At 42.9% G+C, this 25789-nt stretch overlaps 1 protein-coding gene across 9 annotated transcripts in view; it reads right to left on the reverse strand.

Annotated features, from left to right (window-relative positions):
• Positions 1 to 25789, reverse strand: part of ralgapa1 (Ral GTPase activating protein catalytic subunit alpha 1) — a 113749-nt gene that overhangs the window by 49427 nt on the left and 38533 nt on the right. For 8 of the 9 annotated variants that reach the window (XM_042325326.1, XM_042325323.1, XM_042325324.1 and 5 more), the window contains 15 exons: positions 25455 to 25648; positions 25154 to 25252; positions 21700 to 21855; positions 21453 to 21581; positions 21005 to 21130; positions 19449 to 19507; positions 18753 to 18861; positions 14552 to 14662; positions 14379 to 14447; positions 14031 to 14165; positions 13239 to 13422; positions 10003 to 10981; positions 3424 to 3495; positions 3175 to 3298; positions 1960 to 2115 (listed from right to left, as the gene is read on the reverse strand). In XM_042325326.1, the coding sequence (XP_042181260.1) occupies positions 1960 to 2115; positions 3175 to 3298; positions 3424 to 3495; positions 10003 to 10981; positions 13239 to 13422; positions 14031 to 14165; positions 14379 to 14447; positions 14552 to 14662; positions 18753 to 18861; positions 19449 to 19507; positions 21005 to 21130; positions 21453 to 21581; positions 21700 to 21855; positions 25154 to 25252; positions 25455 to 25648 (2702 nt within the window). Of the gene's footprint in view, positions 1 to 1959; positions 2116 to 3174; positions 3299 to 3423; positions 3496 to 10002; positions 10982 to 13238; positions 13423 to 14030; positions 14166 to 14378; positions 14448 to 14551; positions 14663 to 18752; positions 18862 to 19448; positions 19508 to 21004; positions 21131 to 21452; positions 21582 to 21699; positions 21856 to 25153; positions 25253 to 25454; positions 25649 to 25789 lie in introns of those variants that run through there. The other variant, XM_042325329.1, reaches the window with a different exon arrangement.

Below are 25789 nucleotides of genomic sequence, written 5' to 3' on the forward strand. Positions count from 1 at the left end.
AGAGAGATGCTAGCATGTTCCAAAGGGAATGAGAGAGAGATGCTAGCATGTTCCAAAGGGAAAAAGAGAGAGAGATGCTAGCATGTTCCAAAGGGAAAAGAGAGAGAGATGCTAGCATGTTCCAAAGGGAATGAGAGAGAGAGAGGCTAGCATGTTCCAAAGGGAATGAGAGAGAGAGATGCTAGCATGTTCCAAAGGGAATGAGAGAGATGCTAGCATGTTCCAAAGGGAATGAGAGAGAGATGCTAGCATGTTCCAAAGGGAAACAGAGAGAGATGCTAGCATGTTCCAAAGGGAAAGAGAGAGAGAGATGCTAGCATGTTCTAAAAGGAAAGAGAGAGAGATGCTACCATGTTCCAAAGGGAATGAGAGAGAGATGCTAGCATGTTCCAAAGGGAAAGAGAGAGAGATGCTAGCATGTTCTAAAAGGAAAGAGAGAGAGATGCTAGCATGTTCCAAAGGGAAAGAGAGAGAGATGCTAGCATGTTCCAAAGGGAAAGAGAGAGAGATGCTAGCATGTTCCAAAGGGAAAATGTACAGAGGCAGAATGAGCTGAGAGAGATAAAGAAGAGATAGAAGAAGAAAGGGCTTCTTGAGAGAGAGGAATAAAGGGAACCATTTAAGGTGAGAATATATTTTCTCCCTCATTGCCACTGTAGCTGGAAGGAGATGGAAGTTCCTCTCGTCTTCTGTAGCAACCCATTGCCCTGGTAGCTGGAGGGAGATTGAAGCTCCTCTCGTCTACATTAGCAAAACATGTCATGTTTCTCTGTGGGGCTCAAGTCCACACAAAAACAGCTCTCTGCAGGTAGAAATGTGACCCATCTGAGAGAGCTCGACATATAATGGTTTAGTAGTGGACTGAACAGAAAGGTCAGTGTGTTTTTGTTCCGCATTGTATGAGTTGGGGGATACAGAGAATCACTACAGAGTGGTGTGAGAGAGAGAGAGAAGACATCGGGTCTCTCTCTCTGCAGGGGAGCAGTGAGAGCATCTAAAAAGGCAACACAGAATAACCCACCCCCTGCTGACTGGATGAAAGGGAGTGAGAGGGACACAGACAGACATGGCTGCGGTCCAAACACTTAAAATACACACCCTATCCCCTCAGCCCTCAAATTAAGTGGACACTTCTGATGACGTATCATGACGTCTGACGAGTATACACTTGCAGGACAAGGGGCGAGGGAGGAAGGAATGATTTTTTAAATGGACCGCCCTTGGCCGGAAAATCGCCACTCGTTCATCCCGCAATGATTGTGTTTTCAGCCTGAGTAGTATATATATATATATATATATATATATATATATATATATATATATGCTTTATATGCGCTACAGTCAATTATGAGAATTATGTCTACTTATATTAAATATATAATTCTTAATATTTGCCTAATGTATGATCGCTAGCGAATTAATTTGCTAACTAATGTTAGCCTGCCTAGCTGGAACTTTTGGAGGAGAAAAATATTTGTCTACAATTTCCAAAAGATAAACAAACAAAAACATATTTACTTTTTACGAGACGTGTTTGTGCCGTCATGTGCATTAGTAGCACAACTTATTTGCATTCGTTGTTACTTACACTTGTATGTTGACTTCTCCATTGAGGATGTTTTTAAGTTTTCACAGACTTTTCTTAATGTACAATCGTCGTGAATTGAATTTTGGGGAGTTTCAGGCCCCGGAGTGAACATAATTATACACTCACAAAGCCGACTAAAAACAAGGGCTTACGTTGCAAACTTCCCTTGCTTGGCTAATCATTTGGACCACCCTCCAAGATGATGAAGGGATTCTCCCAATGGCATAAGAGGAGGGTAAGTGGATGAGGGTGAGTGTTTGGACCGCAGCCCTAGTGTGTGCATCTCAATAAAAGTTCATAACAGGGTTGCAGTCAGACATGATCTTTTTCACACAGACACCAACTGCCGTTCATAGAACACCATAACAGACCTTTTTGGTGAGTGAGTCGTCTGAGTCTGGGGGCATCCGCGTGGAGACGTGGAACATGACCTCAACGGTGGAGGTGGCGAAGTAAGGCGTGGTCAGACCAGTGCTCTTGTTCCGCTGAAGACCTCCCATAAAGCCACAGTGACTGGTCAAGTTCACCTGGAATAAAGGAAAACAGATCATCAAACTTCCATAAGATACACTAAAGCAAGAAGTGGGGCAATCAAAGTGTTTTCAGTGTTCTAAATAAGGCACAGAAAAATATAACTCAATGGTAATATAACTCGACAATAACTCACTAATGAATATTGGAAAAAAACAACGAAACCCCCACTGCTTCATTGCTCCAGAACAGTGCAAGGGGAGCACTGATTATGCTTACTGGAAAATACTCTTTCAAAATGAATGGAAGAGGCAAGTGGAAGGGGGAAAAGACAGCACTGCTCTGAGACAAGCATGGGGACTGGTCTTGATAAATCAATGAGATTTCTATTTTCACTGAATCTCCATTTGGGTATTGGTTAGACTACAATTAGGGTGTGGAAATGTTATGCTCTTAGTACTGTAGCCTACTCCCGACTGGTCACGTTGTACAGCGCCATATTTTCCTAACGGAAACACTGAGGGTTTCTTTGTTCTTGGAATAGAAACATTATAATATTAATCAAAGTAATTAAGCGACATTTCTTAAAATCAATCCCATATACTATGTTCTTACAAAAAAGGTTTTAAATTCTCTAGTACAGCCAATATTGCAGACTGTCAAATGCTTCTCACAGATGTTAGTGCTAGTTTGACCACCAGAGGACTAGCATTAATGGTTGACAATTATATAACGTGCCATAGAATTCTGAGGTAGCCCGCAAGGTGGGCTCCAGTATGATGCAACTTTTACAGGAGAAAACACTGTAGGTGCCAGGTGCACCGGTTCATGTCAAGAACTGCAACACTGCTGGGTTTTTCACACTCAACAGTTTCCTGTATCAAGAATGGTCCACCACCCAAAGGACATCCAGCTAACTTGACACAACTGTGGGAAGCATTGGAGTCAACATGGGCCAGTGTCCCTGTGAAATGCTATCGACACCTTGTAGAGTCCATGACCCGACGAATTGAAGGGGGTGCAACTCAATATTAGGAAGGTGTTCCGAATGTTTTGTGCACTCGGTGTACAGAGATGCTGAAAGGTTGTAATGGAGAGAGAGGGGTCTGTCTTACCTCCCAGCCCAGCCCAGAGACAAAGTCCTCGTAGGCCTGACTCCCCCTGGTATTACACAGGATAGAGTGCTTGTCCTCCTGCCCCTCTGCCACGTAAAACACGGCTATTTTGTGCGTCTCTCGACTACAGGAAAAGATGGCAAATGAGAGAAAAGATAAGGAACAAGAAAAAATATATAAGAAACATAGGGAAACATTTTTGTTGTTCCCTAAAAGTAAAAGTCTGAGGAAGAAGACCCACTAACATACCACTGCCTGGAGTCGAGGTTCTTAAGCTCTCTAAGCAGCTTCTCGTTCTTCTTCAGGAGATGGAAGTTGCTCCTATAACAGAGAACAACAAGTGTATAAGCCATTGGCATAAAGAATTGTGACATAGAATCTGTAGGCTATGTAGAATCTATTTACAACACAGTGATGTCTTGGAAAAGATTCTAAAGTATTCGGAAGCTTGACAGCAACAAGACACTGAGAATGGACAATAAAGTATAACTTTTATTCTATTCACAACAACATTAGCCAGGCCTGTCCTCACTCCCTATAGGCATACCGTGATCAGGTGATTAGGTCTATACTGCACAGATTTTCACTAAGTAGCCCTCAGACTTCTCCCTCTGCCTGCCGCAGACTACCTCTCCATCATTAGCAGACCCACATGTCAAATTGGCCTCCTCTTTGTTTTTGTCACAGCATTTCCTGGAACATCAGAGCAATCGAGTCAAACCACAGCCAAACAAGTGGTGGCAGGAATTCTGGGAAATAAATACAAAATCCTTATCACAGTATTTAGCTAAAAACACGAATACACTGCAACTTTATAGCAAGTGATGGACAGCTCGAGATCCTGAGAAATCAATACACTTAGATCTTAGTTACCATCCCGGTGTAACAACACGCGAGATCTGGAGCTTTACAACGTTGCCTTATTTCCCCCAATCTGGAGTTTGAACATTAGCTGCTTAGGCCCGGTCAAGTTCGAACAGAGGGGGGGAACAATGACGGCTCATGTAAAAGCCACGACTACTTAAAAAAAAAAAGACTATGTTTCGTGGTGTTTTTCCTCCTCCCTCTCACCATTTGAGTATGGGCCTATTTATTAGCTTGTTACAATGTAACGGTCTTAATTATTTCCATTGAAAGTGAGCCATTTCAAAGGCGGCAATCGGGAACAGCACACTCGCTCGCCCACGCACCGCGGTATGAATGCCAGAAGGAGAGCGAGCGAGAGAGAAATAAAGAGAAAAAGAAAGCGCGAGCAGGACAATGGCTCATTAAAGGCTATCTCCTCCTGACTCCTTTCTGCTCCCTCAGTAATTGAGGAAAAATGGACTTACTATGACTGTGATGTGGTTGTGTCACCGAGCTATCTTAAGATGAAAGCACAAATGGTTAGTCGCTCTGTATAAGACCATCTCCTAAATTGCTTAAAATGTCAAATGCAGTCCATCCAGGGTTTGGCAGGAATATATTTTTATAACATTTGGCCACAAAAATGCTTTATTTTGCTGTGGCAATTCTGACATTTTGCATGACAATATGAGATGATTTTGTAAAATCTGTCGCAAAAAAGACGCTGAAGAGGGAAGACATTTGTTGATCTGAGGCTTGAATGAACCATAATATAATGTGCAGTGATTGGTTGAAATGGCAAGCCCTCGCTTTGTGCTGTGGTGATGGGTCAGTTTCACAAAATTGTGATGATTTGACAGTTTTATGTGGAAATATTGCGGTGACTGGTCAAATTCGCATGCCCTGCGATCGCAGAATTACGGAATCCTGGAGGGACTAAAAATGTAAAATGTTTGGTATATTTGACATTTTCAGTCCCCCCAGGATTCCGTAATTCTGCAATCGCAACAGTTGCAGGGCTCTGAAAAGTCTCTCTGTGTTTGTGTGTCCTTTTATTCTCTCTTTGCATGATGTGAGTAGGCTAATATACTGAACACAAATATAAACACAACATGCAACAATTTCAAAGATTTTACTGAGTCCCAGTTCAAATAAGAAAATCAGTCAACTGAAATACATTTATTAGACCCTGATCTATGGATTTCACATGACTGGGAATACAGATATGCATATGTTGGTCACAGATACCTTTAAAAAAAGTCTACCTGGTGTGACCACCAAACTGCCTTATGCAGAGCGTCACTTCTCATTCGCATAGGGCTGATCAGTCTGTTGACTGTGGGCTGTAGAATGTTGTCCCACTCCTCTTCAATGGGGGTGCGAAGTTGCTGGAAATTGGTGTGAACTGGAACACGCTCTGTCGCTCAACTGGTGACATGTTTGGAGAGTATGCAGGCCATGGAAGAAAATTGTCAGCTTCCAGGAATTGTGTGCAGATCCTTGTGACATGGGGACGTGCATTATCACACTGAAACATGAGGTGATGGCCGTAGATGATTGGCAACACAATGGGCCTCAGGATCTCGTCACGGTATCTCTGTGCAATCAAATTGCCCTTGATAAAAATGAAATTGTGTTCGATGTCCGTAGCTTATGCCTGCCCATACCACAACCCTGCCACCACCATGGGACACTCTGTTGACATCAGCAAACCGCTCGCCCACATGACGCCATACACGAGGTCTGAGGTTGAGGCCGGTTGGACATACTACCAAATTCTCTAAAGCAACGTTGGAGGCGGCTTATGGTAGAGAAATTAACATTAAATTCATGCCAATTGCACGCTTCCTCAAAACTTCAGACATCTGTGTCATTGTGTTGTGTGACAAACTGCACATTTTAGAGTGGCCTTATTGTTCCCAGCACAAGGTGCACCTGTATAATGATTATGCTGTCAGGTGGATGGATTATCCTGGCAAAAGGAGAAATGCTCACAAATGTAAACAAATTTGTGCACAAAATGTGAGCGTTAAGCTGTTTGTGCATATGGAACATTTCCTGGATCTTTTATTTCAGCTCATGAAACAGAAACATGGGACCAACACTTTACATGTTATGTTTATATTTTTGTTCAGTATAAATTAATGTTCTAGTCCCTATCCCTCCATTCTACTGATAAGATGACCTCTCATATACATACATCTGTTAAAGATATATTTTGTGAAAGAGTAACGAATAGGAGAAATAAATGGAAGGGGCTATTTTTATGTCTATCATTGCTCCTGGATAGATGGATGTGTTCGCTGATAAACATAGCCATTAGGGCTCAATGTGACGCGCCATTTCCATTTAGCCCAATTAGTTCTCCTCATTAAAGATCCAGCCTCCATCTCTAGTAATACAATAGATAATACTTCAAAGACATCAATGAAAAAAGCCATCAGAAATAGCTGCTTCAGGAAATGGATCTATGTAAAGTAATATATGTGAAGTGTGGTGATAATGAGGTGGATGAGATGACCATGTGAGTAAGTGAGCGAGAGAGAAAGAAAGAGCCAGAGAGAAAGAGATCCGGACGGACAAGCTACTCTAATCTGACTATACTAAATCTCAGTGATGGGCTGAGAGACAAACAAGGCTGGCGGTAGCAGTGACACATGGTGCATTTTTTCCACCCCCATCTGAATATAGCACAGCACCTAGAACAAGTTGAAGTTCCATCATCACATACCCATTTTCTACAAGAGTTTACTGGATCTCTCCATATGTGCCAGTTCTGTAAGCAATAGGCTACCTGCAGAATAAAGCTATTTTGCCATAACAACTTTGAATCAACTGTAGACTATGATGTTGGTCATGTTCAGTAGGGCACACCGTAATAAAGCATTTCCAAACTGAAAAAGGGCTTTTCAAATTGAACAAGTTTGGGTAATACAGTGCCTTCAGAAAATATTCAACTCCCTCTACTTTTTCCACATTTTGTTGTTTTACAGCCTGAATCTAAAATGGATTCAATTGAGATTTTGTGTCACTGGCCTACACACAATACCCCATAATGTCAAAGTAGAATTATGTTTTTGCTCACTGTGTGCAATAATAGTGTGTAACATGATTTTAAAAAAATCCCTACCTCATCTCTGTACCCCACACATACAATTATCTGTAAGGTCCCTCAGTCGAGCAGTGAATTTCAAACACAGATTCAACCACAAAGACCAGGTTTTTCAATGCCTCGCAAAAAGGGGAACATATTGGTAGATGGATAACATTCTTAAAAAGCAGACATTGAATATCACTTTGAGCAGAGTGAAGTTATTAATTACATTTTGGATGGTGTATCAATACACCCAGTGACTACAAAGATACAGTGCATTCGGGAAAGTATTCAGACCCCTTGCCTTTTTCCACAGTTACAGCCTTATTCTAAAATTGATAAAAATGTTTATTTCCCCCCCATCAATCTACACACAATACCAAATGTATTTATATTTACATAACTATTCAGACCCTTTACTCAGTACTTTGTTGAAGCACCTTAAGCAGCGATTACAGCCTTTAGTCTTCTTGGGTATGACGCTACAAGCTTGGCACACCTGTACTTGGGGAGTTTCTCCCATGCTTCTCTGCAGATCCTCTCAAGCTCTGTCAAGTTGAATGGGGAGCGTCGCTGCACAGCCATTTTCAGGTTTCTCCAAAGATGTTCGGGCTCTGGCAGGGCCACTCAAGGACATTCAGAGATTTGTCCCGAAGCCACTCCTGCATTGTTTTGGCTGTGTGCTTAGAGCGTTGTCCTGTTGGAAGGTGAACCTTCGCCCCAGTCTGAGGTCCAAAGCTCTCTGGAGCAGGATCCTTCATCAAGGATCTCTCTGTACTTTGCTCTGTTCATCTTCACTCGATCCTGACTAATCTCCCAGTCCCTGCCGCTGAAAAAACAACCCAACAGCATGATGCTGCCAACACCATGCTTCACCGTAGGGATCGTGCCAGGTTTCCTCCAGACGTGACGCCCTAGACGTGGTGCTTAAGACATCGTGGTCACCTCCCTGACCAAGGCCCTTCTCCCCCGATTGCTCAGTTTGGCCGGGCGGCAAGCTCTAGGATGAGTCTTGGTGGTTCCAAACTTCTTCCATTTAAGAATGATGGAGGCCACTGTGTTCTTGGGAAACTTCAATGCTGCAGACATTTTATGGTACCCTTCCTCAGATCTGTGCCTCCACACAATCCTGTCTCGGAGCTCTACGGACAATTCCTTTGACCTCATGGCTTGGTTTTTGCTCTGAAATGTACTGTCAACTGTGGGACCTTAAATAGACAGGTGTGTACCTTTCCAAATCATGTCCAATCAATTTAATACATTTTTAAAAATCTGAGAATTAAAAATGATATCAGGCCACACCCGGCCATGATTACAGACACCTGTGTTTGTCCATTATACCCTGATTAAGACAGCTTGTCTGTCAAAACGTTGGTTATTAGGTTATTAAATTATTGCATCGGAGCTCCTAGAGTGTGTGGCTCTCCTTAATTTTTGAAGTGTTCTACTCCACAAGCCAGCACCTCGCATAAATAGGTGTGCGTTTATTTCGCCTCTAGATCAATCAATTTAATTTACCACAGGTGGACTCCAATCAAGTTGTAGAAACGTCAAGGGTGATCAATAGAAACAGGATGCACCTGAGCTTAATTTTGAGTCTCATAGCAGAGGGTCTGAATACTTTTGTAAATAATGTATTTCTGTTTTTTATTTAAAATATTTTTGCAAAGATTTCTAAAAACCTGTTTTCGCATAGTCATTATGGGGTATTGTGTGTAGATAGATTTTTATTTATTTAATCCATTTTAGAATAAGGCTGCAACGTATCAAAATGTGGAAAAGGGGAAGGGGTCTGAAAACTTTCCGAATGCACTGTGTACATGTGTCCTTCCTAACTCAGTTGCTGGAGAGGAAGGAAACCGCTCAGGGATTTCAACATGAGGCAATAGTAACTTTAAAACAGTTACAGAGTTTAATGGCTGGGATAGGAGAAAACTGAGGATGGATCAACAACATTATAGTTACTCCACAATACTAACCTAAATGACAGAGTGAAAAGAAGGAAGCCTGTACAGCATTTATATATTCCTAAACATGCATCCTGTTTGCATTAAGGCACTAAAGTAAAACTGCAAAAAAATGTCCTGAATACAAAGCTTTATGTTCTGGGCAAATCTAATAAACACATCACGGAGTACCACTCTTCATATTTTCAAGCATTGTGGTGAATGCATCATGTTATGGGTATGCTCGTCATCAGCAAGGACCAAGGAGTTTTTTAAGGCTAAAAATAAACAGAATAGAGCTAAGCACAGGCAAAATCCTAGGAAGAAAACCTGGTTCAGTCTGCTTTCCAACAGACACTGGGAGACAGAATCACCTTCCAGCAGAACAATAACCTAAAATGCAAGGCCAAATATACACTGGAGTTGCTTACCAAGACTAGATTCAATGTTCCTGAGTGGACTAGTTACAGAATTGAATTAAAAATCCTCTTGAAAATATATGGCAATGATCGACAACCAACTTGACAGAACTTGAAGAATTTTGAAAACAATAATGGGCAAATGTTGCACAATCCAGGGGTGGACAGCTCTTAGACTTACCCAGAAAAACTCACAGCTGTAATCGCTGCAAAAGTTGATTCTGACTTGTATTGACTCAGTGGTGTGAATACTTACAGTATGTAAATGTGATATTTCTGCATTTCATTTTCAATAAATTTGCAAACATTTCTAAGGCATTATGAGGTATTGTGTTTAGATGGGTGAGAATAACATATATTTAATCCATTTTGAAGTCAGGCTGTAACGCAACAAAATATGGAATAAGTCAAGAGGTATGAATACTTTCTGAAGGCACTGTACCTCCCAGTTTCAAAAGGTTTTCTCCTGTTGTGTGCCCCACTGAACAGGACCCTGGTTTGTGGTGTGGTGTGTCTCTCTCACCTCTTCTCCCAGGAGTTCATGCCCAGGATGTTGAGTAGCAGCCTGCAGTAGTAGAAGGCTGACTGGGGCCTCTGAGGCCCTGGCTCCCCTTGCTCCATGGCTCTCATGTTCAGCCCATTCCCCTTGTGCACCGCAAAGTCCCTCTCTTCTGCACACTGCTTCAGGATGGCGTTGATCACGTCGTTCTCCTGCTTCTCCGACACGCAGACAGGGGGTGGGGCGGGGATGTTAAGGGTGCCTCCGGCACGCTGAAGGCACTCGGGGCTAGAGTAACCCAGGTACTGCAGCATCTCATCTAGAGCATCTTCTTCTCGCAGGGAGTTCCAGGACGGGACCGCCTCGCGACACACACGCTTAGCTTGCGGGGCCATGAGCTCCAACACACCTTCCACTTCCTCCTCTTCTTCCTCTCCTTCCTCCTCCACAGCCTCCCCCTGCTCCTCCTCTCCCAGCACCAACACCACCACCTCCTCCTCTTCCCTCTCCTCTTCTTCCTTCTCTATAGGGTCTCCAACCCAGTTCTTCTCCTTCTCCCCCTCTGTAGTCATTCTCTCTGTTGGTGTGTTACTGTAGAGGTGCAGGGGCTGATTGGGAACACCACAGTGAGGTGGCCCGTACAGTACAGCCGAATCCCACGAGTGTTTTCCGGAGATGTCTCGGACGATAACCCTCACACAGGCACTGGTGGTGGTGAGGCCTGCAGACATTCCTCCACCAGGCACACCGTCCTCAGCACGGACCTGCAGACAGGATAGGAGGGTGGTGCCATTCAGGACAAAGAACTGTAGGTTGGGCCCATCAAAGAGCTCTGGGGCCAGGTCAGGGCTATCGCTGTAGGGGTTGTCCATGTTCTCACACACCTGGCTGGTCAGGGTAGCAGGGCCTCCAGACATGGGGTAGTGCCCGAGGTGGTTGACCAGGTGGGTGATGACTGTCCTGGCAGCGATGGAGATCAGACCGTGCTGGATACGGCTCCGCACTACAGGGGGAGAGGAAGAGAAAAATAATAAGGAGATAAAGAGATGAAGAGCTCTAAAACAAGAACAAGGGGATATAATGGGCACTGTTTAATGTTGACAGTGCAGCATTTCTCAAGACCAGTTCCAATAAACAGGAGAAAATACTGAAAAAGCCAGCCAGCCAGTCAGTCAGTAGATAACATGTGGGTATCAGCTCAACCCAGTGGGACCAGGTATTTCTAGTGTTACCCTCCAACAGAGGGTAAAGGGATGAGGGAATCTAGCCAATCAAAAGCAAAATGCTAGATACAAGTAACAACAATGCCAGACACCAGTTACTACAACGCCAGACACCAGTAACAACAACGCCAGACACCAGTAACAACAACGCCAGACACCAGTAACAACAACGCCAGACACCAGTAACAACAACGCCAGACACCAGTTACAACAACGCCAGACACCAGTTACAACAACGCCAGACACCAGTAACAACAACGCCAGACACCAGTTACTACAACGCCAGACACCAGTTACTACAATGCCAGACACCAGTTACTACAACACCAGACACCAGTTACTACAACGCCAGACACCAGTAACAACAACGCCAGACACCAGTAACAACAACGCCAGACACCAGTTACAACAACGCCAGACACCAGTTACAACAACGCCAGACACCAGTTACAACAACGCCAGACACCAGTTACAACAACGCCAGACACCAGTTACAACAACGCCAGACACCAGTTACAACAACGCCAGACACCAGTAACAACAACGCCAGACTCCAGTAACAACAGACGCCAGTCACAACAACGCCAGACACCAGTTACAACAGCGCCAGACACAACAATGCCAGACACCAGTAACAACAACGCCAGACACCAGTTAAAACAGCGCCAGACACCAGTTACAACAGCGCCAGACACCAGTTACAACAGCGCCAGACACCAGTTACAACAGCGCCAGACACCAGTTACAACAGCGCCAGACACCAGTTACAAAAGCGCCAGACACCAGTTACAACAACGCCAGACACCAGTAGCAACAACGCCAGACACCAGTAGCAACAGCGCTAGACACCAGTTACAACAGCGCCAGACACCAGTTACAACAGCGCCAGACACAAATTATAAAAGCACCAGACACCAGTTACAAAAGCGCCAGACCCCAGTTACAATAACGCCAGACACCAGTAACAACAACGCCAGTAACCAGTAACAACAACGCCAGTCACCAGTAACCAGCGCCAGTCACAAGTAACAACAGCGCCAGTCACAGTTACAACAGCGCCAGACACAGTTACAACAGCGCCAGACACCAGTAACAACAATGGCAGACACCAGTAACAACAGCGCCAGACACCAATAACAACAACCCCAGACACCTGTTACAACAACGCCAGACACCCGTTACAACAACGCCAGACACCAGTTACAACAGCGCCAGACACCAGTTACAACAGCGCCAGACACCAGTTACAACAGCGCCAGACACCAGTAACAACAGACACCAGTTACAGACACCAGACACCAGTAACAACAACACCAGACACCAGTAACAACAACGCTAGACACCAGTAACAACAACGCCAGACACCAGTAACAACAACGCCAGACACCAGTAACAACAACGCCAGACACCAGTAACAACAACGCCAGACACCAGTTACAACGCTAGATACCTCAATGATTCCAATGGAGACTCTTTTTACATTTCTGGGTGGCACCACACAGAGAACAATCTGATGCCATGACAGTCAGTGTTTTACCAACCATCTCTTTCCAATAAGCATAATTACAGCCCCACAGAGCTACATAAACCCTTAGTGAGCCATTACAGGGAAAAGGAATGTGACTATTGACAGGACAGGAGGACAGATTTCTCTCTCATGCAAAAGCATTTTTTATCTCAATGAGACAAACCTATGTAAATTCAGGTTAAATCTCTCCCTCCCTCCATCTTTACTCCGATACCCCAAAAGAAAAGGAATGAAATGAACAAATAAATTGATAGATCGAGGACCGGAGGGAAAAGGGGAGTTAGTTGCTAAGGAAAGAAGCATGCCTCACAAAGTGCTCCAAAGATTAGTCATTATCCCATGCTGAAAAAAGCTGCAGGTGTCCCCTGCTGCTCTGAATCTAACACAGGACACATAGGAGCCTAGCTGCATTCACATCACATTCAGTCCATAGGAGAAGGAATCAGAGTAAGGGAGAGGTAGAGATTAAGACAGAGGAAGAGGAAGAGAAGAGGGAGTTATGTTCTTACCCTCAGTGACAGGCTGTAGTTTGGAGGAGCGTTCTGAGTCAGGGGAGTGGAGGGGCTCTGGTTCCTTCAGACTCTCCAGTAGCAGGAAGGGGTCGTAGTCTGGACTGGTCAGGTCTGACAGGTTCATAGGGAAATACCTAGGGCTGTTGAAGTTCTGGGCTCCATACACACAGCCATGCAGCACCTGGGGGGAGAAGAGGGAGAACCAAGAAAACAATCAATGAACACTACTGCACTATTTCACATGACTGTAGTTTTCTATAGAGAGAAATAAAATGAGAGAGAGCAAAAGAATGAGAGAGAGAGAGAGACCGAGAGAGAAAGGAGAGAGAGAAAATAGAAAGAGAGAAAGAAACTTGAGAGGTGGAATCCTTATCGGAAATAAGTAATTGAATGATCTGCTGATCCCGTCACAGCGCGTTTCCGTGGAGAGAGAGAGAGAAAGGGTGGTAATGGGAAAAGAGGATGCTGTGATTGAGTGCTGACAACTGAGGGAGTGAGTGAGTCTGGGTGTGCTCAGTGCCAGCTGTAGCATGCATTAGGAAGTAGGCCCCCCAGTCCTGAACTCCATTAGGAAATGAAAGAACACTAAACACAAAATAAGTGCTACTCCATGGGTCAGGTTCCACACTCCACTGAATGCGTTGGTCAATGCTAAGCAAAGTAAAGACGCATATGTCGGCATCAAATACTGTCTTGAAGTATATCAATTCACAAAGCTACTACATAAAGCTACTATTCACAAAGCTACTACTACTACACAAGTATGGGCAAGGGTTCTACTGGGCATACCTTGTAGATACAGCTGAGGACAGACTTGTCTGGCTTCTCCTTGTCAGGGCTGAGGGTTTGGACAGGCTGCAGCAAAGTTTTAGGAGGCAGAGCCATCACCCAGTCCAGCAGGCACAACAGTAGAGACACCACCAACTAGGGACAGGAAAGCAAAAACACAGTTTGATTTCATAAATAAAGCAGAGAACAAAATACTGTATTATGACGAGGAACATTTTCTTCATTGAGCTTCTGCAAGAAACATGTCAGGCTGGTATACTGTGAATAGAAAAGCAACAGTTGTGATCATGTATTATTACCAACTCTCCATGTGACTAGGAGAGTTGTGTATGAGGAGAATTGACATACCCTCTTGTCCAGTTCATGAGGCGAGGATTCTGTAGTGGGAAGCAGGTGAGTGATAGTCGCTATGAGGATCTGAAACAAGAGTTAATATGTCACTGTCATTCCAAAAGGATACTCTTGAAAAACTCCAAGATGAGTTGACATATGTCATTATTAAAATGGACATGCCAATTTACCTCAACTATTTTCTTTGGAGTGTCGAGGGGGAATTTCTGAAGGTCATCGACATAGTTTATGAGCAAGTGCAGAATGTCGGAGGCCACCAGCGCGACAGTTTTATTTGGAAACTGAAAAACAAAGAGACACAAACACGCATGCAATTGAGAAAAGTGTAAGGGGCTCAGGGAGACGACCCACCACCCCCTCCTCCCTCCCTCCTCTCACTGTAACCCTGCCTCAGGAAGAGTGCAGAGTGCTTTCCAGAGCAGCAGGCCAGGGCCAAGGCACACACAAAACAATGGTCCGGATCACCAGCCATCCCATTTGATTGGATAACAATATGGAGAGGTGTTAAAGAAGGGGGTGGGGAAGGGGGGTCAGTTGACGAGCACCCTTATTTCAGAAGACTAAAAAATAACAATTCCTTGAGGTGGGTGTTGGATGTATTCTTCATGGGATTAGCCTTCGCCTTCTGTCTGAGCAGAATGGAGAGCACACAGAGGCCAAAATGTTGACAGTCAGGCCAGATTTAGCTGGGTTGGAGTTGTGTGTGGTGGGCCAGACCAAACCAGCCGGTACTGTCTGTAAGCTTCTTCTGGCAACTCAGTGCAGAACATCTTTCTCCCACTCCAAGCAGACTGACACTGCTGTAACTGTGCCAGTCAACAACACACAGACCAGGGCTAAATACTGGGAGATACTGCTTCTGTGCTACTGCTAACCAGGGACTGCTACAGTACAATTCCCATGGCAAATGATGAAGGCAAGGCAACACATTTCAAAATTCTAATCACTGTGCATGGCAGATGACTCAATAACACCAGGGTTGTGGCTTCAATTCCCATAGGGATCACATATACACTACCGTTCAAAAGTTTGGGGTCACTTAGGAATGTCCTTGTTTTTGAAAGAAAAGCACATTTTTTAAATAACATCAAATTGATCAGAAATACAGTGTAGACATTGTTAATGTTGCAAATGACTATTGTAGCTAGAAATGGCTAATTTGAAATGGAATATCTATATAGGTGTAATTATCATTATCAACAACCATCACTCCTTTGTTCCAATGGCACGTTGTGTTAGCTAATCTAAATTTATCATTTTAAAAGACTAACTGATCATTAGAAAACCCTTTTGCAATTATGTTAACACAGTTGAAAACTATTGTGCTGATTAAAGAAGGAATACAACTGGCCTCCTTAGACTAGTTCAGTATCTGGAGCATCAGCATTTGTGGGTTCGATTACAGGCTCAAAATGGCTAGAAACAAAGAAGTTTCTTCTGAAACTTGTCAGTCTATTCTTGTTCTGAGAAATTAAGGCTAGAGGTCGACCGATTATGATTATTCAACGCCGATACCGATTATTGGAGGACCCAAAAAGCCGATACCGATTAATCAGACGATTTTTAAAAATGTGTAATAATGACAATTACAACAATACTGAATTAACACTTATTTTAACTTAATATAAAACATCAATAAAATCAATTTAGCCTCAAATAAATAATGAAATGTTCAATTTGGTTTAAATAATGCAAAAACAAAGTGTTGGAGAAGAAAGTAATATGTGCCATGTAAAATATGTGCCATGTAAAAAAGCTAACGTTTAAGTTCCTTGCTCAGAACATGAGAACATATGAAAGTTGGTGGTTACTTTTAACATAAGACTTCAATATTCCAAGGTAAGAGGTTTTAGGTTGTAGTTAATATAGTATTTATAGGACTATTTCCCTCTATACCATTTGTATTTCATATACCTTTGACTATTGGATGTTCTTATAGGCACTATAGTATTGCCAGTGTAAAAGTATAGGTTCCGTACCCCTCCTCGCCCCTACCTGGGCTCGAACCAGGAACACAACGACAACAGCCACACTAGAACCATCGTTACCCATCGCTCCACAAAAGCCGCGGCCCTTGCAGCGCAAGGGGAATAACTACTCCAAATCTAAAAGCGAGTGACATTTGAAACAGTATTAGCACACACCCAGCTAACTAGCTAGCCATTTCACATTGGTTACACCAGCCATTAGGCTGATAGGCTTGAAGTCATAATTGTTTATTTATTTTACCTTTATTTAACTAGGCAAGTCAGTTAAGAACAAATTCTTATTTTCAATGACGGCCTAGGAACAGTGGGTTATCTGCCTGTTCAGTGGCAGAACGACAGATTTGTACCTTGTCAGCTCGGGGGTTTGAACTTGCAACCTTCCGGTTACTAGTCCAACGCTCTAACCACTAGGTGCTTGCGAAGAGCTGCTGGCAAAACGCACAAAAGTGCTGTTTGAATGAATGATTACGGGCCTGCTGCTGCTCAGTCAGACTGCTCTATCAAATCAGACTTAATTATAACATAATAACACACAGAAATACGAGCCTTTGGTCATTAATACGATCAAATCCGGAAACTATCATTTAGAAAAAAAAAGTTTATTATTTCAGTGAAATACGGAACCGTTCGGTATTTTATCTAACGGTTGGCATCCCTAAGTCTAAATATTCTTGTTATATTGCACAACCTTCAATGTATGTCATAATTATGTACAATTCTTGCAAATTAGTTCGCAATGAGCCAGGCTGCCCAAACTGTTGCATATACCCTGACTCTGCGTGCAATGAACGCAAGAGAAATGACACAATTTCACCTGGTTAATATTGCCTGCTAAACTGGATTAGTAGTTATAACTAGTGATTATGATTTATTGTTTTTTATAAGATAAGTTTAATGCTAGCTAGCAACTTACCTTGGCTTCTACTGCATTTGTGTAACAGGCATGCTACTCGTGGAGTGCAATGGTTAGAGTGTTGGACTAGTTAACTGTGCGGTTGCAAGATTGGAACCCCTGAGCTGAAAAGGTGAAAATCTGTCGTTCTGCCCCTGAACAAGGCAGTTAACCCACAGTTCCTAGGCAGTCATTGAAAATAAGAATGTGTTCTTAACTGACTTGCCTAGTTAAAAAAAAATCTCTCTCTATTTTTTTTTTAATAATCGGAAATCGGCGCCCAAAAATACAGATTTCCGATTGTTATGAAAACTTGAAATCGGCCCTAATTAATCGGCCATTCCGATTAATCGGTCGACCTCTAATTAAGGCTATTCCATGCGAGAAATTGCCAAGAAACTGAAGATCTCGTACAAAGCGGTGTACTACTCTCTTCACAGAACAGCGCAATCTGTCTCTAACCTGAATAGAAATAGGGAGGCCCCGGTGCACAACTGAGCAAGAGGACAAGTACATTAGAGTGTCTAGTTTGAGAAACAGACGCCTCACAAGTCCTCAACTGGCAGCTCCATGAAATAGTACCCGCAAAACACCAGTCTCAACGTCAACAGTGAAGAGGCGATGCTGGCCTTTTTTTTTTGCAAAGAAAAAGACATATCTCAGACTGGATAATAAAAATAAAAGATTAAGATGGGCAAAAGAACACAGACACTGGACAGCGAGACTGGTGTTTTGCGGGTACTATTTAATGAAGCTGCCAATTTTTTAAATCCATCTGATATTGACTAAATTATAGAGCAGAAAACATTTTACCGGCACATAACATTTTGGTGGGAATTCAGGTATTCAATTTATTTTAAAATGTAATTTTTCTTAGAATGCAGTCATACATACATTTTGTAATATTATCAGGTATTTTGTAAAAACAATATGTTAAAATAAAGAAATTATATGTGCACTTATCTATACATACTAATCAGACATAATATCACCATTAATCTGTGTTCATTTTCAGAAGTTGCTTTCATTTCAGCATATCTAATTTGTAAACATTTCAACTGTATTAAATTATAACTTTTTTCTATTACCCCCAAAATGAACACCCATCAAAATAAAGTTATCTTTCTTCTCTTTCTTGTGATGCAAGTGTCAAGGTGATGCGTTATATCCCAGACGAAGATTTAGCGCCGTTATAGATGCCCAATTCGGCCATTTCCAGAGTGTGTTTGACAGGTCATTACAAAAATGGTTGCAACGTTAACAGGAAAAAACGACAGGCACAATTAAGATCATGAAAGAGTCACAGGAGTAAAATGAACACAATCAATCCAGTACGCTTTAAGTGACTCGTGGATTTTGCAGCTCAAACATAGTAAGTAGATGGCTGTAAATGACAGCTCCTCATGTGAGGCATGCAGGGCATGGGCATTGTTAGCAATATATTCCATTTAGCAGAAGTGGCATATTACTATATCATATATAGCTAGTTACCTTTAGAGTGACACAGATGACATTGAGGGCTTCTTTGATCTGAGGATGCTGGGTGCCGTGGACCAACTCCTCACACAGCCAGATACCCAGACTGCACAGGGCCACACACCTGACAGGGCCAAACACAACATAACACAACTCCTGTTAATTTTCCATTGGCCTGTTTTTTATTTAACCGACACACAAATGACACACATTAATTAGCCCATTATAAATAGCTTTAATATTTTGAGTCACAGTTGGTAACCAATAAACACAAATACACATACATAAATGCATATGTCAGTGTGCACAAAACCAATGTCAGTGTGATATTGAGTGAGACTAACAGGGACAATACACAGGGAAGACTACAGCATAACCAGCTTATATTAGTCACCAGAGCCCATACAGTGACACCCTCCTCCCCATTCCCTCGCCACATTTTTCTTACAATAATCTGCTACTTGGCAGATGTCTTCCTCCAGTCAAGGACACAAAAACTGTGTCCCTTATGGTACCCTATTCTCTATACAGGGCGCTGGTCAGAAGTAGTGCACTATGTCGGGAATAGGGTACCATTCGGTTGTTTGGTTTGTGGGGATGGGTGGTTGTGGTTTGTTGGTGGGGGTGGTTGGTTGGTGGGGTGGGTGGTTAATTGGTGGGGATGGTTGGTTGGTTGGTTAGTGGGAGTGGTTGGTTGGTTGGTCTTCATACCTGGCTGGGGCTGAAGGTTCATCTATGGCTGAACTCAGGATGTGTTTGATGATGTGTTCCTGAAACGAAGGACAGGGTCTATCAATAAATGATCAATCAATCAATCAATAATTAACTGATTGAGAAATTAATGCACCCATCAGCCTGTTTTATTCTCCATTGAACAACAGGTGTGCTGCTAAAACACGCACGCACGCGCACACACACAAAACAGACTCCCTACTGGCTGAATCAACCGGTGTTTTGTCATTCACAGCCAGACCCAGGCTATCAAATGCCATAATGTGAAATTCTCTGTCCAAATATGGAACACTCTCATGCATGAAATTAGCTCTTTAACCAGCAATCAACAACATGCGGCACAATAACAACAAGATCCTGTGAATGGGCTATTGTGACATAGCTGATGACCCACTAGAGAGTTAGATAACCTAGCACTACTGCTCCCTCAGTACCACAGGGGGAAGAAATTAAAAGGCAATTGGGTTTAATACAACATCAAACAATAGGTGGCTTGGGTGGTCTAATGGTTACTAGTGGTCTAATGGTTTTTAGTGGTCTAATGGTTTTTAGTGGTTCTAATGGTTTTTAGTGGTCTAATGGTTACTAGTGGTCTAATGGTTTTTAGTGGTCTAATGGTTTTTAGTGGTTCTAATGGTTTTTAGTGGTCTAATGGTTACTAGTGGTCTAATGGTTTTTAGTGGTCTAATGGTTACTAGTGGTCTAATGGTTACTAGTGGTCTAATGGTTACCAGTGGTCAAGTGGTCTAATGGTTACCAGTGGTCTAATGGTTACCAGTGGTCTAATGGTTACCAGCGGTCTAATGGTTACCAGTGGTCTAATGGTTTTTAGTGGTCTAATGGTTACCAGTGGTCTAATGGTTACTAGTGGTCTAATGGTTACTAGTGGTCTAATGGTTACTAGTGGTCTAATGGTTACTAGTGGTCTAATGGTTACCAGTGGTCTAATGGTTACCAGTGGTCTAGTGGTCTAATGGTTACCAGTGGTCTAGTGGTCTAGTGGTCTAATAGTTACGAGTGGTCTAATGGTTTTTAGTGGTCTAATGGTTATTAGTGGTCTAATGGTTACCAGTGGTCTAATGGTTACCAGTGGTCTAAATGGTTACTAATGGTCTAGTGGTTACTAATGTTCTAGTGGTTACTAATGGTCTAGTGGTCACTAGTGGTCTCGTGGTTAATAGTGGTCTCGTGGTTAATAGTGGTCTCGTAGTTACTACTGGTCTCGTGGTTGGTGCCGCCATCTCCAGTATATTAATACCGGTGTGAATGTGGGTAATAACCTCAAATCCCACTGCCACTTGACACACTGTGTCCCCCTCCTATCTTTCCAATACACCCCTCTCTCTGACCATCTGTTCAATAAAATCACACAAACTACCACGTATTTAAAAATATATAAAGCAATCAAAAAGCAATAGGGGCAATCAATAAATGTGCAATACCCAAATGTGGAGCGATTCCTACAGGTTGAAGCAATAGAATAAAGCAGGTTGAAAATGTAGAGTTAACCAACCACACCACATGAGGACGGTTACCTTAACGTCTCTGAACTTGGTCATGACCACGTCAGCGGTGGTGGGGTGTAGGGCAGGCAGCTCCTCGTATAGGTTAGGGAAACACACCAGAGAACCCAGCAGGATCTGAGCCTCCACCCGTGGGGCCTGACAGAGAGACAAACAGGGGGGTAAACTCAGAAGACTACAGTGTTGAAACAGATCATTTAACTGTACTGGGGGAGGTGTTGTGTGGTGCATCCAGAAGTAGGTGTACAGTATATTGAAGCAAGTTTTCTGATTCAAAATGAGGGGAAAATTAAAACACCTCAAAATGTAAAGTGAATCTGCACTTATGAGAATAAACATCAGTCAGTCAGTCAGCCAATAATCAGTCAGCCAATAAGTCAGTCAGTCCTAACAGACAGCTATTCCAGTGCATTACGATCATAATCAGAGAGATAGTGAATTGCAGCAGTGTTGTTCTCACATTGAGGGAGGAGCAGGCTGTGACTCTGCTGGCTGCGATGATAAAATCCAGGATAAGCATGGTGGCTCCAGGCAGCCCGATGGAGAAGAACCGAGGAGAACAGTGCTTAATGATGGTGTTCACTATGTCCTGAGAAACACAGAGGGAACAGTATTTAACAGAGGGTAGTGATAACTGCAGCCAACACACTCTCTCTCAGTCTTCTTCTCTCTCTCAGAAACACACTTGCGCACGAAAACACACACACCTGGTCGACGTGCATAAGGCCACAGTGCATGATGTTGTAGAAGTGTGTGAGGAAGTCTGAGTTGGGCGAAACGTCCTGCCTCCTCTTCATGATCTTACAGATGAGCTTGTAGGCGTGTAGCTTCCCCTGTTTGTACCTCTCTGTCAGCATGGTCGCCTGTACAGGGGACAAGCAGTCGTGACACAGTCACAGATACAAGGGTAGAAGAGTTATGTTATTCACTTCAGTGTAATGTTAAAAATAAGGCTCTCCTGTATCTGTACATACTGTACCAGTCAAAAGTTTGGACGCATCTACTCATTCAAGGGGTTTTCTTGATTTTTTTTACTATTTTAGAAAATGTAGAATAATAGTGAAGACATCAAAACTATGAAATAACACATATGGAATCATGTAGTAACCAAAAGAGTGTAAAACAAAATACATTTTTTAGTAGTCACCCGTTGCCTTGATGACAGCTTTGCACACTCTTGGCATTCTCTCAACCACCTTCATGAGGTAGTCACCTGGAATGCATTTCAATTAATAGGTGTGCCTTACTAAAAAAGTTAATTTGTGGAATTTATTTCCTTCTTAATTCATTTGAGCCAATCAGTTGTGTTGTGACAAGGTAGGGGTGATATACAGAAGGTAGCCCTATTTGGTAAAAGACCAAGTCCATATTATGGCAAGAACAGCTCAAATAAGCAAAGAGAAACGACAGTCCATCATTACTTTAAGACATGAAGGTCAGTCAATCTGGAAAATTTCAACAACTTTCAAAAACTAAGTGCAGTCGCAAAAACCATCAAGTACTATGATGAAACTGGCTCTCATGAGGACCGCCACAGGAAAGGAAGACCCAGAGTTAACTCTGCTGCAGAGGATAAGTTCATTAGAGTTAACTGCACCTCAAATTACAACCCAAATAAATAACAGACACATCTCAACATCAAATGTTCAGAGGAGACTACGTGAATCAGGCCTTCATGGTCGAATTACTGCAAAGAAACCACTACTAAAGGACACCAATAAGAAGAGACTTGCTTGGGCCAAGAAACACGAGCAATGGACATTAGACCAGTGTAAATCTGTCCTTTGTTCTGATGAGTCCAAATTTGAGATTTTTGGTTCCAACTGCCATGTCTTTGTGAGACGCAGAGTAGGTGAACGGGTGATCTCTGTATGTGTATTTCCCACAGTGAAGCATGGAGGTGGTGGGATGGTGTGGGGGTGCTTTCCTGGTGACACTGTCTGCCATTTATTTAGAATTCAAGGCACAATTAACCAGCATGGCTACCACAGCATTCTGCAGTGATATGCCATCCCAACAATTATTTGTTTTTCAACAGGACAATAACCCAACACACCTCCAGGCTGTGTAAGGGCTATTTGACCAAGTAGGAGAGTGATGGAGTGCTGCATCAGATGACCTGGCCTCCACAATCACCCGACCTCAACCCAATTGAGATGATTTGGGATGAGTTGGAATGCAGAGCGAAGGAAAAGCATCCAGCAAGTGCTCAGCATATGTGGGAACTCCTTCAAGACTGTTGGAAAAGGATTCCAGATGAAGCTGGTTGAAAGAATGCCAAGTGTGCAAAGCTGTCATCAAGGCAAAGGGTGGCTACTTTGAAGAATTTAAAATCTATTTTGATTTGTTTAACACTTTTTTGGTAACTACATGATTCCATATGTGTTATTTCATAGTTTCGATGCCTTCGCTATTATTCGACAACGTAGAAAATAGTAAAAATAAAGAAAAACCCTTGAATGAGTAGCTGTGTCCAAACTTTTGACTGGTACTGTATGTTACCCTCAAAGTACATGTATTTTACAGTGCCTTGCGAAAGTATTCGGCCCCCTTGAACTTTGCGACCTTTTGCCACATTTCAGGCTTCAAACATAAAGATATAAAACTGTATTTTTTTGTGAAGAATCAACAACAAGTGGGACACAATCATGAAGTGGAACGACATTTATTAGATATTTCAAACTTTTTTAACATATCAAAAACTGAAAAATTGGCCGCGCAAAATTATTCAGCCCCCTTAAGTTAATACTTTGTAGCGCCACCTTTTGCTGCGATTACAGCTGTAAGTCGCTTGGGGTATGTCTCTATCAGTTTTGCACATCGAGAGACTGAAATCTTTTCCCATTCCTCCCTGCAAAACAGCTCGAGCTCAGTGAGGTTGGATGGAGAGCATTTGTGAACAGCAGTTTTCAGTTCTTTCCACAGATTCTCCATTGGATTCAGGTCTGGACTTTGACTTGGCCATTCTAACACCTGGATATGTTTATTTTTGAACCATTCCATTGTAGATTTTGCTTTATGTTTTGGATCATTGTCTTGTTGGAAGACAAATCTCCGTCCCAGTCTCAGGTCTTTTGCAGATTCCATCAGATTTTCTTCCAGAATGGTCCTGTATTTGGCTCCATCCATCTTCCCATCAATTTTAACCATCTTCCCTGTCCCTGCTGAAGAAAAGCAGTCCCAAACCATGATGCTGCCACCACCATGTTTGACAGTGGGGATGGTGTGTTCAGGGTGATGAGCTGTGTTGCTTTTACGCCAAACATAACGTTTTGCATTGTTGACCAGAGCACCTTCTTCCACATGTTTGGTGTGTCTCCCAGGTGGCTTGTGGCAAACTTTAAACAACACTTTTTGTGGATATCTTTAAGAAATGGCTTTCTTCTTGCCACTCTTCCATAAAGGCCAGATTTGTGCAATATACGACTGATTGTTGTCCTATGGACAGAGTCTCCCACCTCAGCTGTAGATCTCTGCAGTTTATCCAGAGTGATCATGGGCCTCTTGGCTGCATCTCTGATCAGTCTTCTCCTTGTATGAGCTGATAGTTTAGAGGGACGGCCAGGTCTTGGTAGATTTGCAGTGGTCTGATACTCCTTCCATTTCAATATTATCGCTTGCACAGTGCTCCTTGGGATGTTTAAAGCTTGGGAAATCTTTTTGTATCCAAATCCGGCTTTAAACTTCTTCACAACAGTATCTCGGACCTGCCTGGTGTGTTCCTTGTTCTTCATGATGCTCTCTGCGCTTTTAACGGACCTCTGAGACTATCACAGTGCAGGTGCATTTATACGGAGACTTGATTACACACAGGTGGATTGTATTTATCATCATTAGTCATTTAGGTAAACATTGGATCATTCCGAGATCCTCACTGAACTTCTGGAGAGAGTTTGCTGCACTGAAAGTAAAGGGGCTGAATAATTTTGCACGCCCAATTTTTCAGTTTTTGATTTGTTAAAAAAAGTTTGAAATATCCAATAAATGTCGTTCCACTTCATGATTGTGTCCCACTTGTTGTTGTTTCTTCAAAAAAAAATACAGTTTTATATCTTTATGTTTGAAGCCTGAAATGTGGCAAAAGGTCGAAAAGTTCAAGGGGGCCGAATACTTTCGCAAGGCACTGTATAAAGTAATGGAACAGTGAGGGGTAATACTTACTTTGAAGAGCCAGGGGGTGAGGATCCGGAGGGGAGGGATGAGGACCGGGGGAGGAGGAGATGACTGGTTGTCCAGAGAGATGCCCAGATTATCTCTGATCTGGTGAGAGAGGGAAAGGAGAAAGAGAGAAAGAAGAAAGAAAAGAGAGTGAGAGAGAGAAGATAGGAGAAAAAGAAAGAAAGGAGAGAGAAAGAGAAAGAAAGAGTAAATTAATGTTGTGAATGAGTGTCTTACATACATTGATCCAGTAACTTCCATTCTTGTATTGAGTACACAGTCTGATTCCCGTATGGTTCCTCACCTTGGCCAGGTTCTGCCACAGCTCACAGAGATAGTCAAAGACCTGCGCGTGGATCTCTGGGTCCTTAATGGTGTTCACATCCCCCAGAATGCCTAGCATCCTCCGCCACATCACCGTGGCAACGTCAGCGTGCCAACCGGTCAGGGAGCCACCGGCCATCACACTGCAGTCCTCTGTAGGAAACTCACTGGTTTCTGAGAGGAGGGAAAAGGGGGACAACACTTTTGAGTACACTGTTAGTATGTAAATAAGGCTGAGTGTGTAGTGTGTTTGTGTTGTGTGACAGATAGGTGAGGGGCTGTTCAAGTTTGGGTAGTGACTAGATAAACCAGTTA

Source organism: Oncorhynchus tshawytscha, linkage group LG08 (assembly GCF_018296145.1).
Source record: "Oncorhynchus tshawytscha isolate Ot180627B linkage group LG08, Otsh_v2.0, whole genome shotgun sequence".
Taxonomy (NCBI): domain Eukaryota; kingdom Metazoa; phylum Chordata; class Actinopteri; order Salmoniformes; family Salmonidae; genus Oncorhynchus; species Oncorhynchus tshawytscha.